Source organism: Ranitomeya variabilis, chromosome 2 (genome assembly GCF_051348905.1).
Source record: "Ranitomeya variabilis isolate aRanVar5 chromosome 2, aRanVar5.hap1, whole genome shotgun sequence".
In the NCBI taxonomy this organism is placed as follows: Eukaryota; Metazoa; Chordata; class Amphibia; order Anura; family Dendrobatidae; genus Ranitomeya; species Ranitomeya variabilis.
Genome location: NC_135233.1, coordinates 988901208 through 988922295, shown reverse-complemented (window position 1 = coordinate 988922295; position 21088 = coordinate 988901208). Strand labels below are relative to the sequence as shown.

General features: G+C 44.2%; 1 protein-coding gene across 9 annotated transcripts in view; it reads left to right on the top strand.

The window, feature by feature from the left end:
- The window catches only part of FARP2 (FERM, ARH/RhoGEF and pleckstrin domain protein 2), a 120511-nt gene that overhangs the window by 16672 nt on the left and 82751 nt on the right, over nt 1-21088 (top strand). For all 9 annotated transcript variants that reach the window (XR_013221949.1, XR_013221948.1, XM_077291002.1 and 6 more), the window contains exon 2: nt 4152-4364. Coding sequence is in view for 7 of the 9 variants with exons in the window: in XM_077291002.1 (XP_077147117.1) it covers nt 4152-4364 (213 nt within the window). In the remaining 2 variants the exon portion in view is untranslated. The remainder of the gene's footprint in view (nt 1-4151; nt 4365-21088) is intronic.

Below are 21088 nucleotides of genomic sequence, written 5' to 3'. Positions count from 1 at the left end.
CGCTGCATTGCGTCGTACGACGTGTCCCGACGCATCCGTCGCTCATAGGCTTCCATTGTAGCCAACGACGTATGCCACAGGATGCGTTGCGACACGTTTTTTAGGCGGAGACAAAAAACGTTACAAGCAACGTTTTTTGCCGACGACGTGTGGCCAAATTTCGACGCATCCGTCGTAAAACGGACACGACGTATGCCAATCCGTCGCAATACGTCGCCAATACAAGTCTATGGGGAAAAAACGCATCCAGCAAAAACTTTTGCTGGATGCGTTTTTTCTGAAAAAAGACGTTTTGAGACGTAATGCAGTTAACGCTAGTGTGAAAGTAGCCTAAGTGGTTAATATGCTGCACATTGCAAGTATAGCAACTTCAGATGAAAGATTAGCTTTGGAAAGAAACAATAGGACGGAATCAAGACTGGTGTTGCAAACATGTCTAAAGTTGTTGGCCACATCCCTGCCTGGTATTCATTGCCCACTTTTTCAGATTGTGATGAGCATGTTGCAAACATGGAATACTTTTTTTTTCTTTACTCAGATTGTACCTTTTAAGGGGTTTAGTTTATCTAAAGGCTGGCTTATTCTTCTTAAATAAAAATTCTCAGGGAATCGGTCTGATAAAAAAGCTGCAATAGTGCTTCATACATGGACTAGCGAAAAAAATCACTTGCCCCTTGTGATCATACATATTTCACTTATTCTTTTTATAAGTGATAAGTGAGTTAACCCATTTGTGTATATTGACATAACTGTACATCCGGGCTGGCTTATAGAGGGGGATCAGGAGGTGAGTTCCCTTCCCACGTGGCTGATGCTGGTTATATTAAATAGCCTGTAACTGTCTAACAGCCATGGCTGGAGCTGTTAACCGTTAACTTGCCACTGTCTGCAATCACGTCCCATTTTGTGGGGTACCAAAGTTCAGCTTTCAAAAGAGGCAGATTTCTAGTCCTAAGGTGATTTAAAATCTAAAGTAAAAAAATATATATATGCAAAGTTTTAAATATGAAAAAAAATAATCTGACTTGGAATCATCCTCCTTTTGTCCCATTAAAAATAATGAGATAAAAAAGAAAAAATAAACATATTTGTCTGTTTCTGTAAAAGTCCTGTGTTACCAAATATAAAATTAATGAACCCGATGAGTAAACGACATAATGAGAAAAAAAATCAAGGCGTCACAATTATGGCTTTTCAATCACCAAACCTCCCTAAAAAAAATCAAATTGTCTTCTGGACCTCAAAATTGTATGATTAAATACATCAGCTCGAAATGGAAAAAACAAGCCCTCACACTGCTCCATTGGTGGAAAACTGAAAACCTTGCAAATTGGCAACCATAACCATGTCATGTTTTTTTTTTTTTTTAATGTCTGATTTTTTTTTGGAAAAATTTTAATGCAGTTTTCTGGGGGTCAAGCATTGATGTTTCATCCTGTACCTGATCAGGACATGGCAGTTTTGTCAGTAAATATAGTGTTGGGGCCTCATGCCAGATTTGATGACAACAATAACACTATTGGGATCCATCGTACAACGGATCTGACTCTGTTATGAACAGAAGCCATGACGCTGATGTGAACAGAGCCTTAGTGTAACATTAGCCACAGGTTTCTCTCCTTTTTGTCTTTCTTCTATTTTTCACTTGTTTTGTTTGGATAATAAGAGGATGTCTTGGTTGAACTGGTTTTGCAACTTGTAAGTCAGTAAGACTGGAGTTCTTGTTTCCAGACCATCAGTGATACAATAAGTTTATTGTGTTTGGATTGTATTCTTCATACATGGCAAACTGTTTCCTTTTCAGTATTTTTATCCAGGAATGTAACATAATGGTCTGCAAAAAATATTTTCCATTCATTTCTATTAAAGTGCTTGTCCACTATTCGTCAACACCTTTTCAATGTCTTCAATGTGCTGAATAAAGTAAGAAACGATACTTACCTCTCAGAATAGTGCTGCTCCTCCGCTGCGAGCGCTATGTTCCCCGGTGATCCTGTGACATTGGTTATGTCACATGAGCGCTGCAGCTTCATAAAGTCCTGTTACTTCACCAGCAGTGGAGTGGGGCCATTGGTATTCATACCTGTGGCTTTTCCACCTACAGTATGCTCCACTGATTGACACCTTTCTTCTTTTACTTTAATATGTCAATCAATCAATGACAGGGGAACTGCAGCTCCCGATGAAGAGATCTCTATCAGCACTCAATGCTGGTGTCAGACAGCATAAACTGTGGACAGATTCTCTAGTGATGAATAGACTGATATCATGAAGGCTAGCAGATTGCAGAAAACGATTTATTTTCCTTAAGTTTACCCTGTCACCTGATTGATGCTGCCCAAACCACGAGCAGAATGAATCAGAGCCCGGCTACATGATTGTTATATAGTCAGGTATATTTTTGAAATTACAAATATACTTCAGAGATCTGTCCGGAGAGCATAGCGAGAGACTTGTCAGTCACCTCTAGCAGTGCTGGGCGAAGTCATCCGTGGCCAGTGCTGGACTAGTCTGGTCTCTGGTCTAGAAGTAGTAAAGACCACAGATCAATGTGTCCTGCTATTATTGTATTTATGTCATTTGGTAACTGGATAAACAGGATAACTGCCTGGACTGTAAGGCTATGTTTCCACGGTCAGGAAACGCTGCGGATTGGACGCTGCATAGAGTCGCAGTGTCCAGATGTTACAGCATAGTGGAGGGGATTTAATGAAATCCCATCTCCACTATCGTACAAAGACGCAGGCGGCGGCCCTGCGTATACGGATATGCGGAGCGTCTTTATAGACCGCAGCATGTCTATTTATCTTGCGGAGACGCTCAGTCTCTGCAAGGTAAATTACACGGTCTATGTATAGGATGCGGTGATTCCGCATGGTTCAATGAACACAGGCGGAATCACCGTGTGTACAAAAGCCGGCAGCGCTTTGGGCGGAGCTGCGTACAATCGCTGCATATACTTAACGTGGAAGCATACCCTTAGGGTATGTGCACACATCGTCTTTTACATGTGGCCAACCTGCCAAGTTTTTACATGAGGAAGACCCTTAAGTGCAGTTGACGTATCCTGAGCTGTCTTTTTTTTTTTACATCTTTTTTAGTTTCCTGGTACCTTTTTGTGCGTTTTTGACATGTCGTATTTTTTTTAGGCTATATGCACACGTTGCGGATTAGACTGGAATTTTCTGTGCAGATTCTGCATTTCTTGGCAGAATTGGCAGAAAATGCCGGTCAAAATCCACTCTTTTTTTTTTTTTTGCGGATGGGTGCAGAAATGCTGCAAATCCGCATACAGATTGACATGGTCCTTTTTTTAATCTACTGCTTTTTCCGTGCCGATTTTTCCACACCATTAGCACAGCATTAGGCTACTTTCACACTAGTGTCGTACTTGGCCCGTCGCAGAGCGTCGGGCCGACGTACCGACGCTAGCTTTGTATACGCCGCACAACGGGGGCAGCGGATGCATTTTTCCAGCGCATCCGCCGCACCATTGTGAGGTGGGGGCAGAGTTCCGGCCGCGCATGCGCGGTCGGAAATGGCGGTCCATCGGGAGCAAAAAACGTTACATGTAACGTTTTTTGCATCCGACGGTCCGCCGCAACACGGCGCAACCGTCGCACGACGGTTGCAACGTGTGGCAATGCGTCGCAAATGCGTCACTAATGTTAGTCAATGGTGAAAAAAACGCATCCTGCAAGCACTTTTGCAGGATGCGTTTTTTCGCCAAAACGACGCATTGCGACGTATTGCAAAAACCGCTAGTGTGAAAGTAGCCTTAGCCCAGGCATTGTCCAGTTGTCTTTTGAGAGTTACCATTGACTTCTATTGAGCATCTTCAGAGTGGAAAATGCCTGATGATCAGCTCAATTATTTCACCCGCTTGGCATCTTTTGAACCCTAAATCAGTTAAAAGACTCTCCAAAACCGCAACATATGTACAGCCGGTCATTTTTACATGTCAATGCAAATGTTCATCCATTTCAGCATTATCTGAGTGTTTTTTCAGTTTGGTTTTGGAGTGCACCCACCTGAAAAAAATGTTATGTGCACATACCCGAATAGTCCTTCAAAAAGACGCTAACAGACTTTTATTGAATTAATTTTAATGTGAATATGATTAATAATGTTTTATTTTTTACTTGTTTCAGAAACTGACCACAATGGGAGAAATAGAAGGCACTTACCGTGTGCTGCAGACTCCAGGGGCCCGTCTAGGTACCCAAAGGACCACTGGAATTAGTACACTTGAGCCAGGACAGACCCTCAGCATGACCTTCTCTTCACCTGCCAAGGCCACAAACCAGGATTCATGCTCCTCCATTTTACTTCTGGATGGCACTGTTCTCTCTGTCGAAGTAGGGGTACGTTTTCTACTCTAAATACTTTATAAGTCACGTGTCATGCTCTTCGTTATTTTTTTTCTTTCGCAAAAAGATTAATTATACACTTTAGTATATTGCTGGTCCAAATGTCCTATTCTGCTAAATTCCAGAGATTGGACCTATTCATTCGTTTTCAGACCTACCATTATGTTGGCTTCTTTAGAAAATTATATTCATGAATTTACCAAGCATGTAATGTAGATTATTTCTAGATTCACCTCATTCCCTCAGATAAGACTGATAGTAAATGTTAGTTTCAGTGTTCAGCTGCCGTGTGAACCTCAGGGGTTATAGTTATGGAGTGTGTGATGTTGTTATTATTATTATTATTATTTATTTATATAGCACCATTGGTTCCATGGTGCTGTACATGATGTTACGCATCTAAACTGACTCTGCTCTTACCTGACAGAAGAAAGGAAGGTTCTTCAGAGCCAAGAAATCCGCACACGTGTTTGAGTATAGGCTGAGCATTCACTTGTGGCCTACAAGAAACACGCCCTGCTGGCTGCTATCTCTCGCCACACCCGTAGGAACCATTGCGGTGGTTAAACAATATTATCTTGGTGGTTAAACATTTAGGGTATGTGTACACAGAAGTTGTTTTTTACTTTTTGAGGTGGTAAACAACCCACACGTTTTCTAGTGAAAACTGCTTCAGGAAACTCTTATTTTGAGTGGAGTTCTTGGAGGAGTTCTTAATTTCCTGAAGCAATTTGGAAGAGTACTCAACTGTTTTTGGAGGTTGAACTGTGTCTAGTTCGCAGTTTTTTCCATCAGGGAGTGCTACAAAGAAGTGACATACATTTTCCTACCTCCCACCAGGTGGGTTTCAAAACCTAAGCTGGAAAAAAACCATACAAAAAAAAATAAACATGAACCTCAAAGTAGTTTTACAATAGAAATGAATAGGAAGAATCTTTCAAATGTTTTTTGAGCAAGCGACCCATAAAAGAACTGTGTGTATATTCTTTAGGGCAGGGCTCCCCAACCTGTAGCTCGGGAGCCACATGTGGCTCACGGCCCCATGAATTGTGGCTCGCGACTGTCTGCCAGCTTGATGCATTAGGTCCAGGTCTAGCAAACAGGTATGAAAAGCACATCTCAAAATGGTGAATTTTGTGAGTAGCCCTGCACAGAATTGCAGATCTGGATGCAGGCTTGGACTGGCCCACCGGGAAACCGGAGGATCCCCCGGTGGGCCCCTGACTCCGACAGTCTCTTTCTTCTCAGTATAGCCCTGCACTGCATGCATGATTTAAGCCCCGCCCCTCCCCGCTGAGCTTCTGGCAGGAGCCTCCTGCATTGCCTGCTATGACATAGGGTGGGGAGAACAGTGTGCGGGCAGGATCTCTGCCTTCTCTCTCTCCCTCCCCCGAGTCTCTGGCTAGGATGGGGGGAGAGAGGCTCAGCACAACCATTTCCCTGAGCTACACTAGATGCTGCTGGAGCCGCTCACAGCAGTAAGCCCTGCCCACCAGCACGGACCAGGTCAGGCGCTGCTGGAGCGCGGGGCCAGGAGAGCTGTGCAGCCACTGCTGAAGAAAGTGAAGTGAATAGAAGATGGCCTCTCTCTCATGCTGCTGTCAGACAAGCTCTAAGCTCTGCTGTCGGCACGGTCAGGAGGGGGAGGGGAGCTCCAGAGGAACACAGTGCTGACCTGAAGTGAGTACTGGAGCTTCCTGTTTATGTCTCTGTCCTGAGCTTGTTCTGTCCTCCACCCCAACAAAAGCTGTTTTTCCTGTTTGCCCCATACATCTGTGCTCTCCCTGCCCCCTCTACCCTTTCTGCTTTCTAGTTGCTGATATCACAATGTCTCCCCCACTGCTGTTCTGTGATGGTGACAGGAGATCCCCATCTTCTTCACAGCGCTTGCTGCCCGAGATCCATCTATCTTATTTCTGTGTGTGAATAAGGCTATGTGCACACATTGCTGATTTTGATGCGTTTCCGCAGCGCTTTTGGATGCGCGGCATTGCACTTCGGATTTGAGGCGTTATGTACACAATGTTAATGGGAAATACAAAAACGCTGTACGCATGCTGTGGAAAAAACGTGCGGAATCGCTGCAGGGTTTTTCCGCAGCATGTCAATTCTTTGTGCGGAAACGCAGCTTTTCTGCACCCATTGACTATACACTTACTTAAATCCGCACATCAAAAAACGCATGACAATCCGCAGCAAATCCGCATGAAATCCGCAAGCATTTTGGCCTGCATTTTCTGCAAGAGATGCAGATTCTGTGCGGAAAATTCCACACAGGCCAATCCGCAACGTGTGCACATGCCCTAAATGTATACACAAATGCACACCTATACACTATATAAATAAGTACAGTGTGCATGTCTGCAATGCATTTATGTAAGTGAATGGGTATACAATACATTTGCCATTTTTAGTGATGGATTCAGACATAAAAAAGCATATATGCTTTAGTTAAACGTGCCACAAAAAAATGCTCATGTACCTTTAAAAAAACCTTGCACTTTTAAATGCAGAATTAATAATATATCTATAATGTTATTTATAGCAAAAATATAATAGTAAAAAAAAATTACCAAGGGGATTGTCCCATTTTAAAAATTACTTCATAATCTTCGGGGTATAAAAAAAAAAAAAGGTCAAAAACAACTGAGTTTTAGGCTGTGTGCCCACGTTGCGTTCTTTATACATTTCTGCTGCGTTTTTGCTGCAGAGGAAACACTTAAAAAACGCATTCCCATGCAATCCTATGGGATTCCGCAGTTGCTGTGCCCATGCTGCGGATTTTCCCACTGCGGAATCACACAGCACTAAATTCCACAGCATGTTCATTATTTCTGCGGAATCGCGGTGATTCCGCCACCATAGGATTGCACTGAAACGCTCACTTTACGCATGTGGCTATGCCCACCATGCGTAAAGTGAGCGCTTCATGTGCAGATGGTACCCGGGTCTGGAGGAGAGGAGACTCTCCTCCAGGCCCTGGGTACCATATTCATGTAAAAAAAATAAATAATTAAAATAAAAAATAGGGATATGCTTATCTTCTGATGGCCCCCGGAGTCCTCCTGATTCACAGCGGTGCACACAGCGGCTTCCGTTCCCAGGGATGCTGTGTGCGAATCACCTGGGATGACGTTGTGGTCACGCGATCGTGACGTCACAAAGGTCCTTCGCACAAAGCATGCCTGGGAACAGAACGTACTGGGAGCGCCGCTGAGGAGATCGGGGGCCGTCAGAAGGTGAGGATAACCATATTTTTTTATTTTTTTAATTATTTTTAACATTCTATCTTTTACTATTGATGCTGCATAGGCAGCATCAATAATAAAAAGTTGGTCACACTTGTCAAGCACTATGCTTGACAAGTCTGACCAACCTGTTACGGTAATCACTTTTCCAAGCGATGCTTCAAATCGCTTGGAAAAGCGCAAGCATTCTGCAAGCTAGAAACGCTTGTAAAACGCTTGTGTTTTGTGGGAAAACAGCAGGGAGTTGCGGAAATGCTCTGGACATTTCCGCAGCATTTCTGCAACGTGGGCACATAGCCTAACTTTTTAGCTTTGTTGATTGGGTGCAGCTGTGAAGTTGTCTGCAGCGCTGAGATCAATCACTGAACTCAGTGTCTGATGAAGATGTCACAATCCACTGAGTTCGGTGATAGATTACAGCACAGTAGACAGAGGCGAGAACAGAGGAAAGAGGCCTCGCTGGACCCCGATAGTGACCTTATGTACACACGGTGTCTTTTTTAGGATTACCGATAGTTTGTTTGGAAAACACCTGAAAAAAATGATAAGAAATAAAATAAAATGATCCACAGTGTAAAAATGACTTGTACATAAATTCACTCTTTTTCAGCTTCTTCTAACAGCTTTAGGTTTTCAAAGATGAAAAATGGCTGAAAGAAGGCAGCAAGAAGCTCACTATTAACACTCATAATAATAATAAGAAGAAGAAGAATAATGCCTGTTAAAAAAAGAAAATCTTAAAGGGAACCTGTCACCCCAAAAATCGAAGGTGAGCTAAGCGCACCGGCATCAGGGGCTTATCTACAGCATTCTGGAATGCTGTAGATAAGCCCCCGATGTATCCTGAAAGTTGAGAAAAAGAGGTTAGATTATACTCACCCAGGGGCGGTCCCGGTCCGGTCCAGCACCTCCTATCTTCATCAGATGACGTCCTCTTCTTGTCTTCACACTGCGGCTCCGGCGCAGGTGTACTTTGTCTGTCCTGTTGAGGGCAGAGCAAAGTACTGCAGTGCGCAGGTGCCAGGCCTCTCTGACCTTTCCCGGCGCCTGCACACTGCAGTACTTTGCATTACAGAATGCTGTAGATAAGCCCCTGATGCTGGTGGGCTTAGCTCACCTTCGATTTTGGGGGTGAAAGGTTCCCCTTTAAGGCTGTGTGCACACGTTGCGGTTTTTTTGCGCTTTTTTGCTATAAGAATAAGATAACGCATAAAAAATGCATACATATGCATCCCATCAATTATAATGCATTCTGCAATTTTTCTGCACATGATGCTTTTTTTTCAGCGAAAAAAATGCATCGCGGTAAAAAACGCAGCATGTTCATTCATTTTGTGGATTTTTTGCGTTTTTCCCACTATTTAATGCATTGGGAAAAAAACGCGAAAAAAAAAAAAACGCATGCGGATTTCTTGCAGAAAATGTCCGGTTTTCTTCAGGAATGTTTTGCAAGAAATCCTGACATGTGCACATACCCTAAAAGATGCTTCAGGAAAAACAGCTATGTTGTGTTCCTGAAAACACTTCCTATAACAAAATCAATGTGTGCAGGCTGGCGTCTAAAAGACATGTGCACAACCTAGGAGCTCAATTTTTTTGTTTTATTTGTTTTTGTGTCCCTAAGCCTACAGAGTAATAATCTTTTATATGGGACCGCCAGTTTAAATGATATGCATCCTCTGTTGACAGCATTGTCAAAATCAAGCCCTTATACAAACTTAAAAATAAAAAAGATTGATCTCTGGGAAACTAAAAAAAAATACTAAATCTTGACAGCTTAAAAGTGAACAGGTGTAGCTAAGGATCACATTGGTATTCAGGTTTTTTTTTTTGTATTGTTATAGTAACAGAAAAATTAAACTAAGGCCATGATCACACGCTCAGTATTTGGTCAGTATTTTACCTCAGTAAAGGTCCTTGAGACCTCTATGGTTACCATTCTGATGCATCGCTGACCCCCGATCATGTGACGGGGTCGGCGATGCGCTCATTTTCGGCCGGATGGCCGGAAGCTCCAGTTAAATGCCGCTGTCAGCGTTTGACAGCGGTATTTAACTAGTTAATAGCGGCGGGTGAATCGCGATTTCACCCGCCGCTATTGCGGGCACATGTCAGCTGTTCAAAACAGCTGACATGTCCCGGCTTTGATGCGGGCTCAGCGCCGGAGCCCTGCATCAAAGCAGGGGAGCTGACCTCGGACGTACTATCCCGTCCGAGCTCCGAAAGGGGTTAAGTAAAAGAGCCACCTTTAGCAGCACCAAGGCTGCATTCTGTGAAGGTGGATCTTATGCTTAGTATCCCTAGGAATGCTGAAATAATCACTTTTATAAATTTTGCGCCATACTTGTATTGAGTCCCGGAGGTATGTCTTCTACCCCGGTGTCAACCGCCTCCGAGACGTCAATCATCTCCCTCTTGCGTCTGTGCGCCGCCTCCTGTGTTCAAAATACATGCCCAGCGCCTGCACTCTGCCAACGTTACTCGCCTGATGTAAGTTCACGAGGCAGTGCGCATGGTGCATGCCTGAAAAATGTTGGCAGAGTGCAGGCGCTGGGCATGTATTTTGAACACAGGAGGCGGTGCACAGACGCAAGAGGGAGATGATTGACGTCTCGGAGGCGGTTGACACCGGGGTAGAAGACATACCTCCGGGACTCAATACAGGTATGGCGCAAAATTTATAAAAGTGATTATTTCAGCATTCCTAGGGATACTAAGCATAAGAGCCACCTTCACAGAATGCAGCCTTAGTGCTGCTGAAGGTGGCTCTTTTACTTAAAAACGCCCTGGGGGGTGACAGGCTCCCTTTAAATACAGTGATCAGGTCTTTGTTGTTTCCGTTAGAGTGTCTATCTTTTTAGCGGAAAAAAAATGTGCAGCATGTTGTACCTATTCTTCTAATGAATATAATGAAGCTTACTACCGAGCCTCCTAACAAATACTACAAAACAAAGGTGTACCTAGCCTGAGCATTGAAATTTAGAGTGGGCCCCTGGAGTCAGTTCCATTGGTGGGCCCTAGACACTGGGGCTACCCCAACTGTTATGATCCTTAGTGGTTGAGGGCAAATTACTCCAGCTAAGTAACAAACATAGGACAAGCTCTAGGGAGGTGGCAAACTGGACTGACCGCAAATCTGAACCTATCCAAACACACTAGAAGTAGCCGGTGAACATGCCTAAAAATCCTAGACGTCTCGAGCCAGCCTGAGGAACTAACTACCCCTAGAGAGAAAGAAAGACCTCTCTTGCCTCCAGAGAAATAATCCCCAAAGATATAGAAGCCCCCAACAAATAATAACGGTGAGGTAAGAGGAAGGCACATACACAGGGGTGAAAGCAGATTCAGCAAATGAGGCCCACTAATACTAGATAGCAGAAAATAGAAAAGGGAATCTATGCGGTCAGTAAAAAACCCTTACAAAATATCCACTCTGAGATTTCAAGAACCCCCACACCAACTAACGGTGTGGGGGGAGAAACTCAGTCCCCTAGAGCAACCAGCAAGCGAGGAAATCACATTTTAGCGAGCTGGACTAAAAACATAATGAACGCTGATAATCAAAAAATGATCAAACAAAAACTTAGCTTGTCTTGGAGAGACTGGGAGCAAGGTAGACACAAGGAATCTGAAGAGCACTGAATACATTGATAGCAGGCAAGGAACTGAGTATCCAGGTGAGCTAAATAGGAAACCAACCAAGGATAACGAACCAGCTGATGCTGCCAACCTGCAGAAAGACAACACTACACAGTACCGCTTGTGACCACTAGAGGGAGCCCAAAAATAGAGTTCACAACACCCAACTCCCGCTACATAATTAAGACGTGTACTACCTTAGATTATACGCTGATATTAGTGTGTTTTACTGCACAATTGGTGGTCTTGTATTGATTGCTATGTAGCTACATAGTGGGCCCCAAGAATGATTTTCTCTGGTGGGCCCAAGGTGCTCCAGTCCGACGCTGTCTGGATGCACATTTACTTAGGGGTTTAGAGATGTTTTAGGTACACTGGAGGTTTGTACTGCCTGTTAGAGGAGGTGCTCAAAGCTGGATGTAACAGTGTGTTGGGAGAATACTGAATGGAGGTACTGTGGGAACCCCTGGATCTCAGTGTACTGCTCTGGAGTGATTTCTGTGGAAAAGCTTTGGATATCATTATATCTGTAATGGGGGCTTTGGTTGACACTACTTTGAAGGGGGTGGGAGCTGGAAGTGGCTCGCGACCCTCTCTCAGTGCTGAATGTGGCTCGTGACCCTCTCTCTAAGCTGAATGTGGCTCGCAAGGTCAGAAAGGTTGGGGACCACTGCTTTAGGGTATGTTCAGACATGGAGGGGTTTGTACTGTAAATCCCCAGTAAAGGTGCATTTCCACTCCATATTGTAAAAAATTGATCCTAGATACACTCGATTCACGATAATTATGCAGTTCCAACAGGCTGCCAAACCCCCAACGAGCAATGGAAACCGCTTGTTTGTAAGGTGAAATGATCATTTGGTTTACATAAAAGATCATCATTCTAGGCAGCGTATTCTGTGTAAACAGGACCTGTGCTGCTGAGAACAAAGGAAGCCTAAGTACACTAAGGCTATGTGCACACGTTGAGTTTTTGCCTCATTTTTAATGCATTTTTAATTGCAAATTTGTCACAAAACCTGAAGGATCCTGATGTCATCAAAGTCAATTACAGTTTACTGAAGTGTCATGCACATGTTGCTTATTTCTGACCGGCAGATTTGGTGCAGAAAAATATCTGTAGCATGTCAATTCTTAGATCATTTTTTCAGCATATTTTCGCCACAAAATGCAAGAAAAATGCATGCAAAAATGAGTCAAATGTGCGTTTCTGCCTCTGTGTTTTTGCCAAGAGATGCAAAAATGGTGCAGAAATTTCTGCAACCAATTACTGAACGCGTGCACATAGCACATAGCACGTATTACAGATTGCTGAGCGGACAGTCATCTGAAGCCTGGTCTGCCTGTGTGCACTAGTGTTAATCATTTACTGATCTATGTTAATTCTTCACTGCCATCTCCGATATATATATATATATATATATATATAATATACTAGATGGTAGCCCGATTCTAACGCTTCGGGTATTCTAGAATATGTATGTAGTTTATTTATGAAGATTTTAGAATAATACATTGCATACACAGGATTCGGCCGGCCGGGCGCGACCAATTAGCGAGGCGTGGTTCAAATCCCGCTCCAATTCGCGGCCGGACTGCGCCTGTCGCTGATTGTACGCAGCCGGCCACGTAGTATATAGCACAGCCGCATAGTATATAACAGTCCACTTTTTAAATAGCACAGCCACGTAGTATATAGCACAGCCCACGGAGTGTATAGCACAGCCCACGGAGTGTATAGCACAGCCCACGGAGTATATAGCACAGCCCACGGAGTATATAGCACAGCCCACGGAGTATATAGCACAGCCCACGGAGTATATAGCACAGCCCACGGAGTATATAGCACAGCCCACGGAGTATATAGCACAGCCCACGGAGTATATAGCACAGCCCACGGAGTATATAGCACAGCCCACGGAGTATATAGCACAGCCCACGGAGTATATAGCACAGCCCACGGAGTATATAGCACAGCCCACGGAGTATATAGCACAGCCCACATAGCGTATAACACAGCCACCTAGTTTATAACAGCCCACGTAGCATATAACACAGCTCACGTAGTATATAACAGCCCACGCACGCAGTATAACACAGCCCACTTAGTGTATAACACAGCCCACGTAGTGTATAGCACAGCCACGTAGTGTATTGCACAGCCACGTAGTATATTGCCAGCCCACGTAGTATATTGCACAGCCCACGAAATATATTGCACAGCCCACGTAGTATATTGCACAGCCCACGTAGTATATTGCACAGCCCACGTAGTTTGTTGCACAGCCCACGTAGTTTGTTGCACAGCCACGTAGTTTGTTGCACAGCCACGTAGTATATTGCACAGCCCACGTAGTATATTGCACAGCCCACACAGTATATAGCACAGCCACGTAGTATATAGCACCGCCACACAGTATATTGCACAGCCAACCTAGTGTACAGCAATGTGGGCATCATATCCCTGTTAAGAAAAAAAAAAAAATAGTTATATACTCGCCCTCCGTCGTCCCCCCGGATCCAGGCGAGGCGTTTATTGATGCTCCTCGCGACTCTCCGGTCCCAAGAGTGCATTGCGGTCTCGCGCGATGATGACGTAGCGGTCTCGAGAGACCGCTATGTCGTCGTCATCATCGCGCGAGATCGCAATGCATGGATCGGTCACCGGAGCGTCGCGAGGAGCGGGAAAGGCCTGGGTTGGATCCGGGGGGGGGGGGGGGGGGGGGGTTGGTTGGCGACGGAGGGTGAGTATATAACTATTTTTTTTTTATTATTATTTTTAACATTAGATCTTTTTACTATTGATGCTGCATAGGCAGCATCAATAGTAAAAAGTTGGTCGCACAGGGTTAATGGCAGCGTTAACGGAGTGCGTTACACCGCGGCATAACGCGGTCCGTTAACGCTGCCATTAACCCTGTGTGAGCGCTGACTGGAGGGGAGTATGGAGCAGGCACTGACGGCTGGGGAGTAGGGAGGGACTAATTCTCGGCCGGACTGTGCCCGTCGCTGATTGGTGGCGGCCGCAACCGGTCACCGACGCGGGATTTCCGGGACAGACAGAAAGACAGACGGAAGTGACCCTTACACGATTATATAGTAGATACATTTACAGTATGTGTGGATGGGGTTTTCCTTCAGTTGCTGTATAGAATCCTCACCAAACTGTGCAGCAAATATGCCACGTGTGTATTTAATAGTCTCATAAGGTGATTTTCTGTTTGCAGTATAGATATGACTGTATTTAGAAGGGTTGTTTTTAATTTCTCACATTTGGCACATTCTCTTTCTGTGACTGTTTGCCGTGTTAGGTGAATGGCAGTTGTTGGCATGTGTGGCTGGTAGGAAAGGCGCAGTCAGGGCTTCCCACGTAATCCTGGGCTGGACGGTGTGTAATTACGATGAGCATCTGGTATTCTCAGGCCAGCTTTGCCTTCAATGGGAAGCAGATGGACTCGGGATAAGCTCTGCTAACAAGCTTTGCTCTTTTTACCTCTGTATGTGTACAAATCCCCCTTCAGTGGTTGTACTCGGACATAATTTTTTTTTTAGACAGTATAAAATGGAAGGTCCTTTTAGGTTCAGATTATTATTATTATTATTTTTTACTGTATTTTATTTTTATTTTTGTCTATATATACACATGTATAGCACCTGTCTACCGGGTGGGAAGTAATTCTACAATGGGACACTACGGCCGAGAGGCCCCTGCCACAGTGGCACAGTTTGCAGATAGCTAGTACCATTATAACGGCAGCGCAGTTATGCAGTGACATGGCCTTCTACCTAATGGCCGTTGGCAGTAAAAGCTTTTCGCTGTCATTTGCAAACCTTCCTTCACATATTGTCGGTGTAGTTTTTGGCCATGACGTGTACCACGAAGGTAGCCTGATAGTATAACAGATCCATGATGTAAGGATATTACCTCTGTATAGTGATGACCGAATATACTCTTTAGATTTCCCGAGCACGCTCGGGTGACCTCCGAGTATTTTTTAGTGCTCGGAGATTCACTTTTCATCGCCGCAGCTGAATGATTTACATCTGTTACCCAGCATAAGTACATGTGGGGGTTGCCTGGTTCCTAGGGAATCCCCACATGTAATCAAGCTGGCTAAGGCTATGTCTCCACGTTCCGTACGGCCGACGGTATCGCCGCTCGGCGCTAAGCCCCGCCCCCTTAATGGGACGCGATCATGCCGGATGTGTTAACTCTTCACATCCGGGATGATCGCTCTCTCCCATAGGGCCCTGTGATATGCCTTGCGGGGACGCTGCGTCCCCGCAAGGTGTACGGGCATGCTGCGATCTGAAAAGACGCGCAGCATGTCCGGAGTCGCAGGGCCGCCGCGTGTGGGTTTCCACGCATAGTGGAGACAGGATTTCATAAAATCCCCTCCACTATGCAGGAACCATCTGGACGCTGCTTGTTTGACGCTGCAGCGCTGCGCAGCGTCAAACAAGCAGCGTTTCCTGAACGTGGAAACATACCCTAAGAGATGTAAATCATTCAGCTGAGGTGAGGAAAACTAATCTCTGAGCACTAAAAAATACTCGGAGGACACCTGGGCGTGCTCGGGAAATCTCGAGTAACGTGTATATTTGCTCATCACTACCTCTGTAGTATGGGTATCCGATGAATCGTAGCACATTGAAGTACAGTAAGGGCCCATTGATTTCTATGGCCGGTGTATTGGGTAGTGTTTAGCAGTGCTGCCACATGTTATGCCTTTAGATCTGCAGCACTGAAGTGTTTCATGTGCTTGGACTTTTCAGACACCTGTTGACTTGTACTGTACTGGATTTTCGGTCCTGTTTCTGAATTGAGAATCTGCGGCAATCAGCTGGAAAGTGGTACATAGCTGTAGTACAGTGGTGTGATAGGACCCTCGAGGTTGTAATATCATTGCACCTGACTGTGCAGGTTCCAGGAGCTCAGTAGAGGAAAGCTTTTTCTAACCGACCCTCCAAGAGGCTTTTATTATGTTTAATATGGTGATGCCCGCTTGTATTATAAACTATATGCTTAGATTTAGGTATAAAATGTAAATTCTTTATATAAGCAAATAGCCTCTTCACAGAGGCAAAGGACTTGAACTCTAGCAATCCGAAAAGTCAATATCGACCCTATAACGCGCCTTACCACATGACTTGGGATAATAAGCCAAATTAGAAACTCCATTTGCAGTCCCATGTTTCAGGGTGTTTGCCACTCCTCAGTGCAAAGCAGGAAATCTGATTGGCTGTATGAGAGGCCTCTGACTCATGAACGTCTTTATTGCCTGTACTTGATCATGACAGAAGCTTTATAAAACTGTACATGAAGTTGCCCATCCGCGAGGCACCTGTGAATAATCATGAAACACTTACTGACGGGCCGTAATTCTCAGAAGAGACTTTCCGGCATCAGCATGCTGACAAATGCTAGTAATATTACTCTTCATTCTCAGAGAAAAGTCTGCTCACATCAAAACCTAATGGCTAATGTGCATACAAAGAAGCACAGGTGGGATTCCCAAATCTGCTTTCTTACAAATAAACCGCAGGTATCGCTACTGGGCCGCTTGCTGCATTTTTGTAATAAAATCCCTGTTTTCACTTCTGCAGATCTCCCAGTTCTCTGAATGCTGAGCTGTGTATAACCCATCCGCACCACTGACTGGCAGCGTTCTGTGTACACTGTTCATAGGCAGAAAGCAGCCAATCAGTTGTGGGGGTGGGGTTTTATAGAGCACATGAATATGGAGGGCTACCTGCCAGCAGGTTTACTAGTGCTTTAGTGTTAATTTGCTGATAAAACCGATTTTTTTCAAAACTACAGTAAGTAGCCCAGTAAGTGACACATCGCTGGAATCAAGATCTGTGTCTTTACATTATGCTCCTCAAATTAGGTGGCAAAAACCTGGTGAAAGATTACCTTCAAGTGTAAATTCTTTTACATGGCCCACAATTGACATATATATCTCTGATATGATTGGACCTTCGTGACACTATTTGAGTTTCCCCACATCTGTGTGAATCGGGAGCATCACAGCCCTATGTGCAAAATTCTAGCGGTGTGAATGCCGCCTAATGTGACGGAGCGGACATTTCTGTAGGTGACTTGCTCTTTGCTGGCTATCTGCCCTTGCCATTTGTAATAAAATGACTCTACACCGACTGCTGTACCGGTGGGAATCGCCTGATGCTACCCTATAATCAGTACAGGGTCATGAGAGAGGCCAGACCGGCACCACTGACCCTCATCACTACTTCCCGTGTTTCCCTGTGTGTGATTTTCTGAGGAATGGTATATGGCTCTGTTAGTGAAGCCGCCTGATGTGTCCCTGCCTGTTGTGTGAGTCAGAAGGGAGGCAGCACACACCCACATAGGGTTAGGACAAGAATTCAGGCATCGTGTACTGATCAGACAGTTAGCAGCCTTGGATCGCTGCCCTGCCCACAATACGCCTGTGGCAGCATCACCGACGTTCTCCTCCTGTCAGGTTCACATCACATTTATGATGTACACTAAAATGTGTGCCAGGAAAACCCTTGGCGTCGCTCTAAGCATATCCAATGTAGGCCAAGACAATGATGTGCTGCAAACAAAAAAGGTCTGGAACAATGTCATAGGCCATGCGCTTCCATACTGCGGTGTACCATTACGAAACGGAAATCTCGTGGTAACAGGCCACTGTGATGTATCCCACTGAATTCTGTTGCGGTGGGATATGTCCCACACCCTATGTGTAAAACCGAAGATATTAATGTGACCTGATGAGGCCTCATGGGGGCTGATATACCGTACATATCAATATACATTTGTTGTTTAGTTTAATGTGATCAGTCATTTCAGGTTGTGGAGAGACTTTAGCATAAAGCAATGGAACTAGTGATCAGAAAGCAGATATCTTCATGATTACTGCATCAAATATGAGTTGAGCAGAAGATTTGAGGCTTAGATCCGGGTGATAAGTTACAAGTATGTAGTTGGGTCTGCTTAGTTGTTAACCATCCCTTCATATGGACACCTATGAAATAATGGCTTCAGGTGGCTTAGGGCGTGTGCACACGTTGCGGATTTGCCTGCAAATTTTTCCACACTGAATCCGCATCTCTTGGCAGAAAACGCAGGTGTGTTTTTGGTGCGTTTTTTGCAGATTTGATGCGTTTTTGAAAGCTAAATAAAGATCTATTATTGAACAAAAAAAAATAATTTGTGATGTCATTTCTTGTCCAACCTCCTCTTTTACATTTGTCCAACCCACACTCCATTACACACAGATGATAAATAGATGATAGATAGATAGATGATAGATAGATAGATAGAAGGAATGAGATAGATAGATGATTGATAGAAGGAATGAGAGATAGATGATAGATAGAAAGATCTATAGATAGAAGGAATGAGATAAATAGATTGAAGGAATGAGACAGATCTATAGATTGAAGGAATGAGATGGATAAATAGATCTATATATAGATAGATCTATAGATACATAGATATATCTATCTATGGATAGATATATCTATCTATCTATGGATAGATATATCTATCTGTAAATATATCTATAGATAGATATATCCATAGTTATAGCTATAGATAAAGTGCCTTGCGAAAGTATTCGGCCCCCTGGAACTTTTCAACCTTTTCCCACATAGCATGCTTCAAACATAAAGATACCAAATGTAAATTTTTGGTGAAGAATTCACAAGTGGAACACAATTGTGAAGTTGAACGAAATGTATTGGTTATTTTAAATTTTTGTGGAAATTCAAAAACTGAAAAGTGGGGGGTGCAATATTATTCGGCCCCTTTAATACTTCGTTGCACCACCTTTTGCTGCGATTACAGCTGCAAGTCACTTGGCGTATGTCTCTATCAGTTTTGTACATCGAGAGACTGAAATTCTTGCCTATTCTTCCTTGGCAAACAGCTCGAGCTCAGTGAGGTTTGATGGAGATCGTTTGTGAACAGCAGTTTTCAGCTCTTTCCACAGATTCTCAATTGAATTGAGGTCTGGACTTTGACTTGGCCATTCTAACACCTGGATACGTTTATTTGTGAACCATTCCATTGTAGATTTTGCTTTATCTTTGGGATCATTGTCTTGTTGAAGACAAATCTCTGTCCCAGTCTCAGGTCTTTTGCAGACTCCAACAGGTTTTCTTCAAGAATGGTCCTGTATTTGGCTCCATCCATCTTGCCATCAATTTTAACTATCTTCCCTGTCCCTGCTAGAGAAAAGCAGGCCCAAACCATGATGCTAACACCACCATGTTTGACAGTGGGGATGGTGTATTCCGGGTGATGAGCTGTGTTGCCTTTACGCCAAACATATCGTTTGGCATTGTTGCCAAAAAGTTCGATTTTGGTTTCATCTGACCAGAGCACCTTCTTCCACATGTTTGGTGTGTCTCCCAGGTGGCTTGTTGCAAACTTTAAACAACACTTTTTATGGATATCTTTGAGAAATGGCTTTCTTCTTGCCACTCTTCCATAAAGGCCAGATTTGTGCAGTGTACGACTGATTGTTGTCCTATGGACAGACTGTCCCACCTCAGCTGTAGATCTCTGCAGTTCACCCAGAGTGATCATGGGCCACTTGACTGTATCTCTGATCAGTCTTCTCCTTGTTTGAGATGAAAGTTTAGAGGGACGGTCGGGTCTTGGTAGATTTTCAGTGGTATGATACTCCTTCCATTTCAATATGATCGCTTGCACAGTGCTCCTTGGGATGTTTTAAGTTTTGGAAATCATTTTGTATCCAAATCCGGCTTTAAACTTCTCCACAACAGTATCACAGACCTGCCTGTTGTGTTCCTTGGCCTTCATGATGCTCTCTGTGCTTCAAACAGAACCCTGAGACTATCACAGAGCAGGTGCATTTACACTCACCGGCCACTTTATTAGGTACACCATGCTAGTAACGGGTTGGACCCCTTTTGCCTTCAGAACTGCCTCAATTCTTCGTGGCATAGATTCAACAAGGTGCTGGAAGCATTCCTCAGAGATTTTGGTCCATATTGACATGATGGCATCACACAGTTGCCGCAGATTTGTCGGCTGCACATCCCAAAGATGCTCCATACAAGGCAGGATGGATCCATGCTTTCATGTTGTTTACGCCAAATTCTGACCCTACCATCCGAATGTCGCAGCAGAAATCGAGACTCATCAGACCAAGCAACGTTTTTCCAATCTTCTACTGTCCAATTTCGATGAGCTTGTACAAATTGTAGCCTCAGTTTCCTGTTCTTAGCTGAAAGGAGTGGTACCCGGTGTGGTCTTCTGCTGCTGTAGCCCATCTGCCTCAAAGTTCGACGCACTGTGCGTTCAGAGATGCTCTTAGGCCTACCTTGGTTGTAACGGGTGGCGATTTGAGTCACTGTTGCCTTTCTATCAGCTCGAACCAGTCTGCCCATTCTCCTCTGACCTCTGGCATCAACAAGGCATTTCCGCCCACAGAACTGCCGCTCACTGGATTTTTTTTCTTTTTCGGACCATTCTCTGTAAACCCTAGAGATGGTTGTGCGTGAAAATCCCAGTAGATCAGCAGTTTCTGAAATACTCAGACCAGCCCTTCTGGCACCAACAACCATGCCACGTTCAAAGGCACTCAAATCACCTTTCTTCCCCATACTGATGCTCGGTTTGAACTGCAGGAGATTGTCTTGACCATGTCTACATGCCTAAATGCACTGAGTTGCCGCCATGTGATTGGCTGATTAGAAATTAAGTGTTAACAAGAAGTTGGACAGGTGTACCTAATAAAGTGGCCAGTGAGTGTATACGGAGACTTGATTACACACAGGTGGATTACATTTATCATCATTAGGCATTTAGGA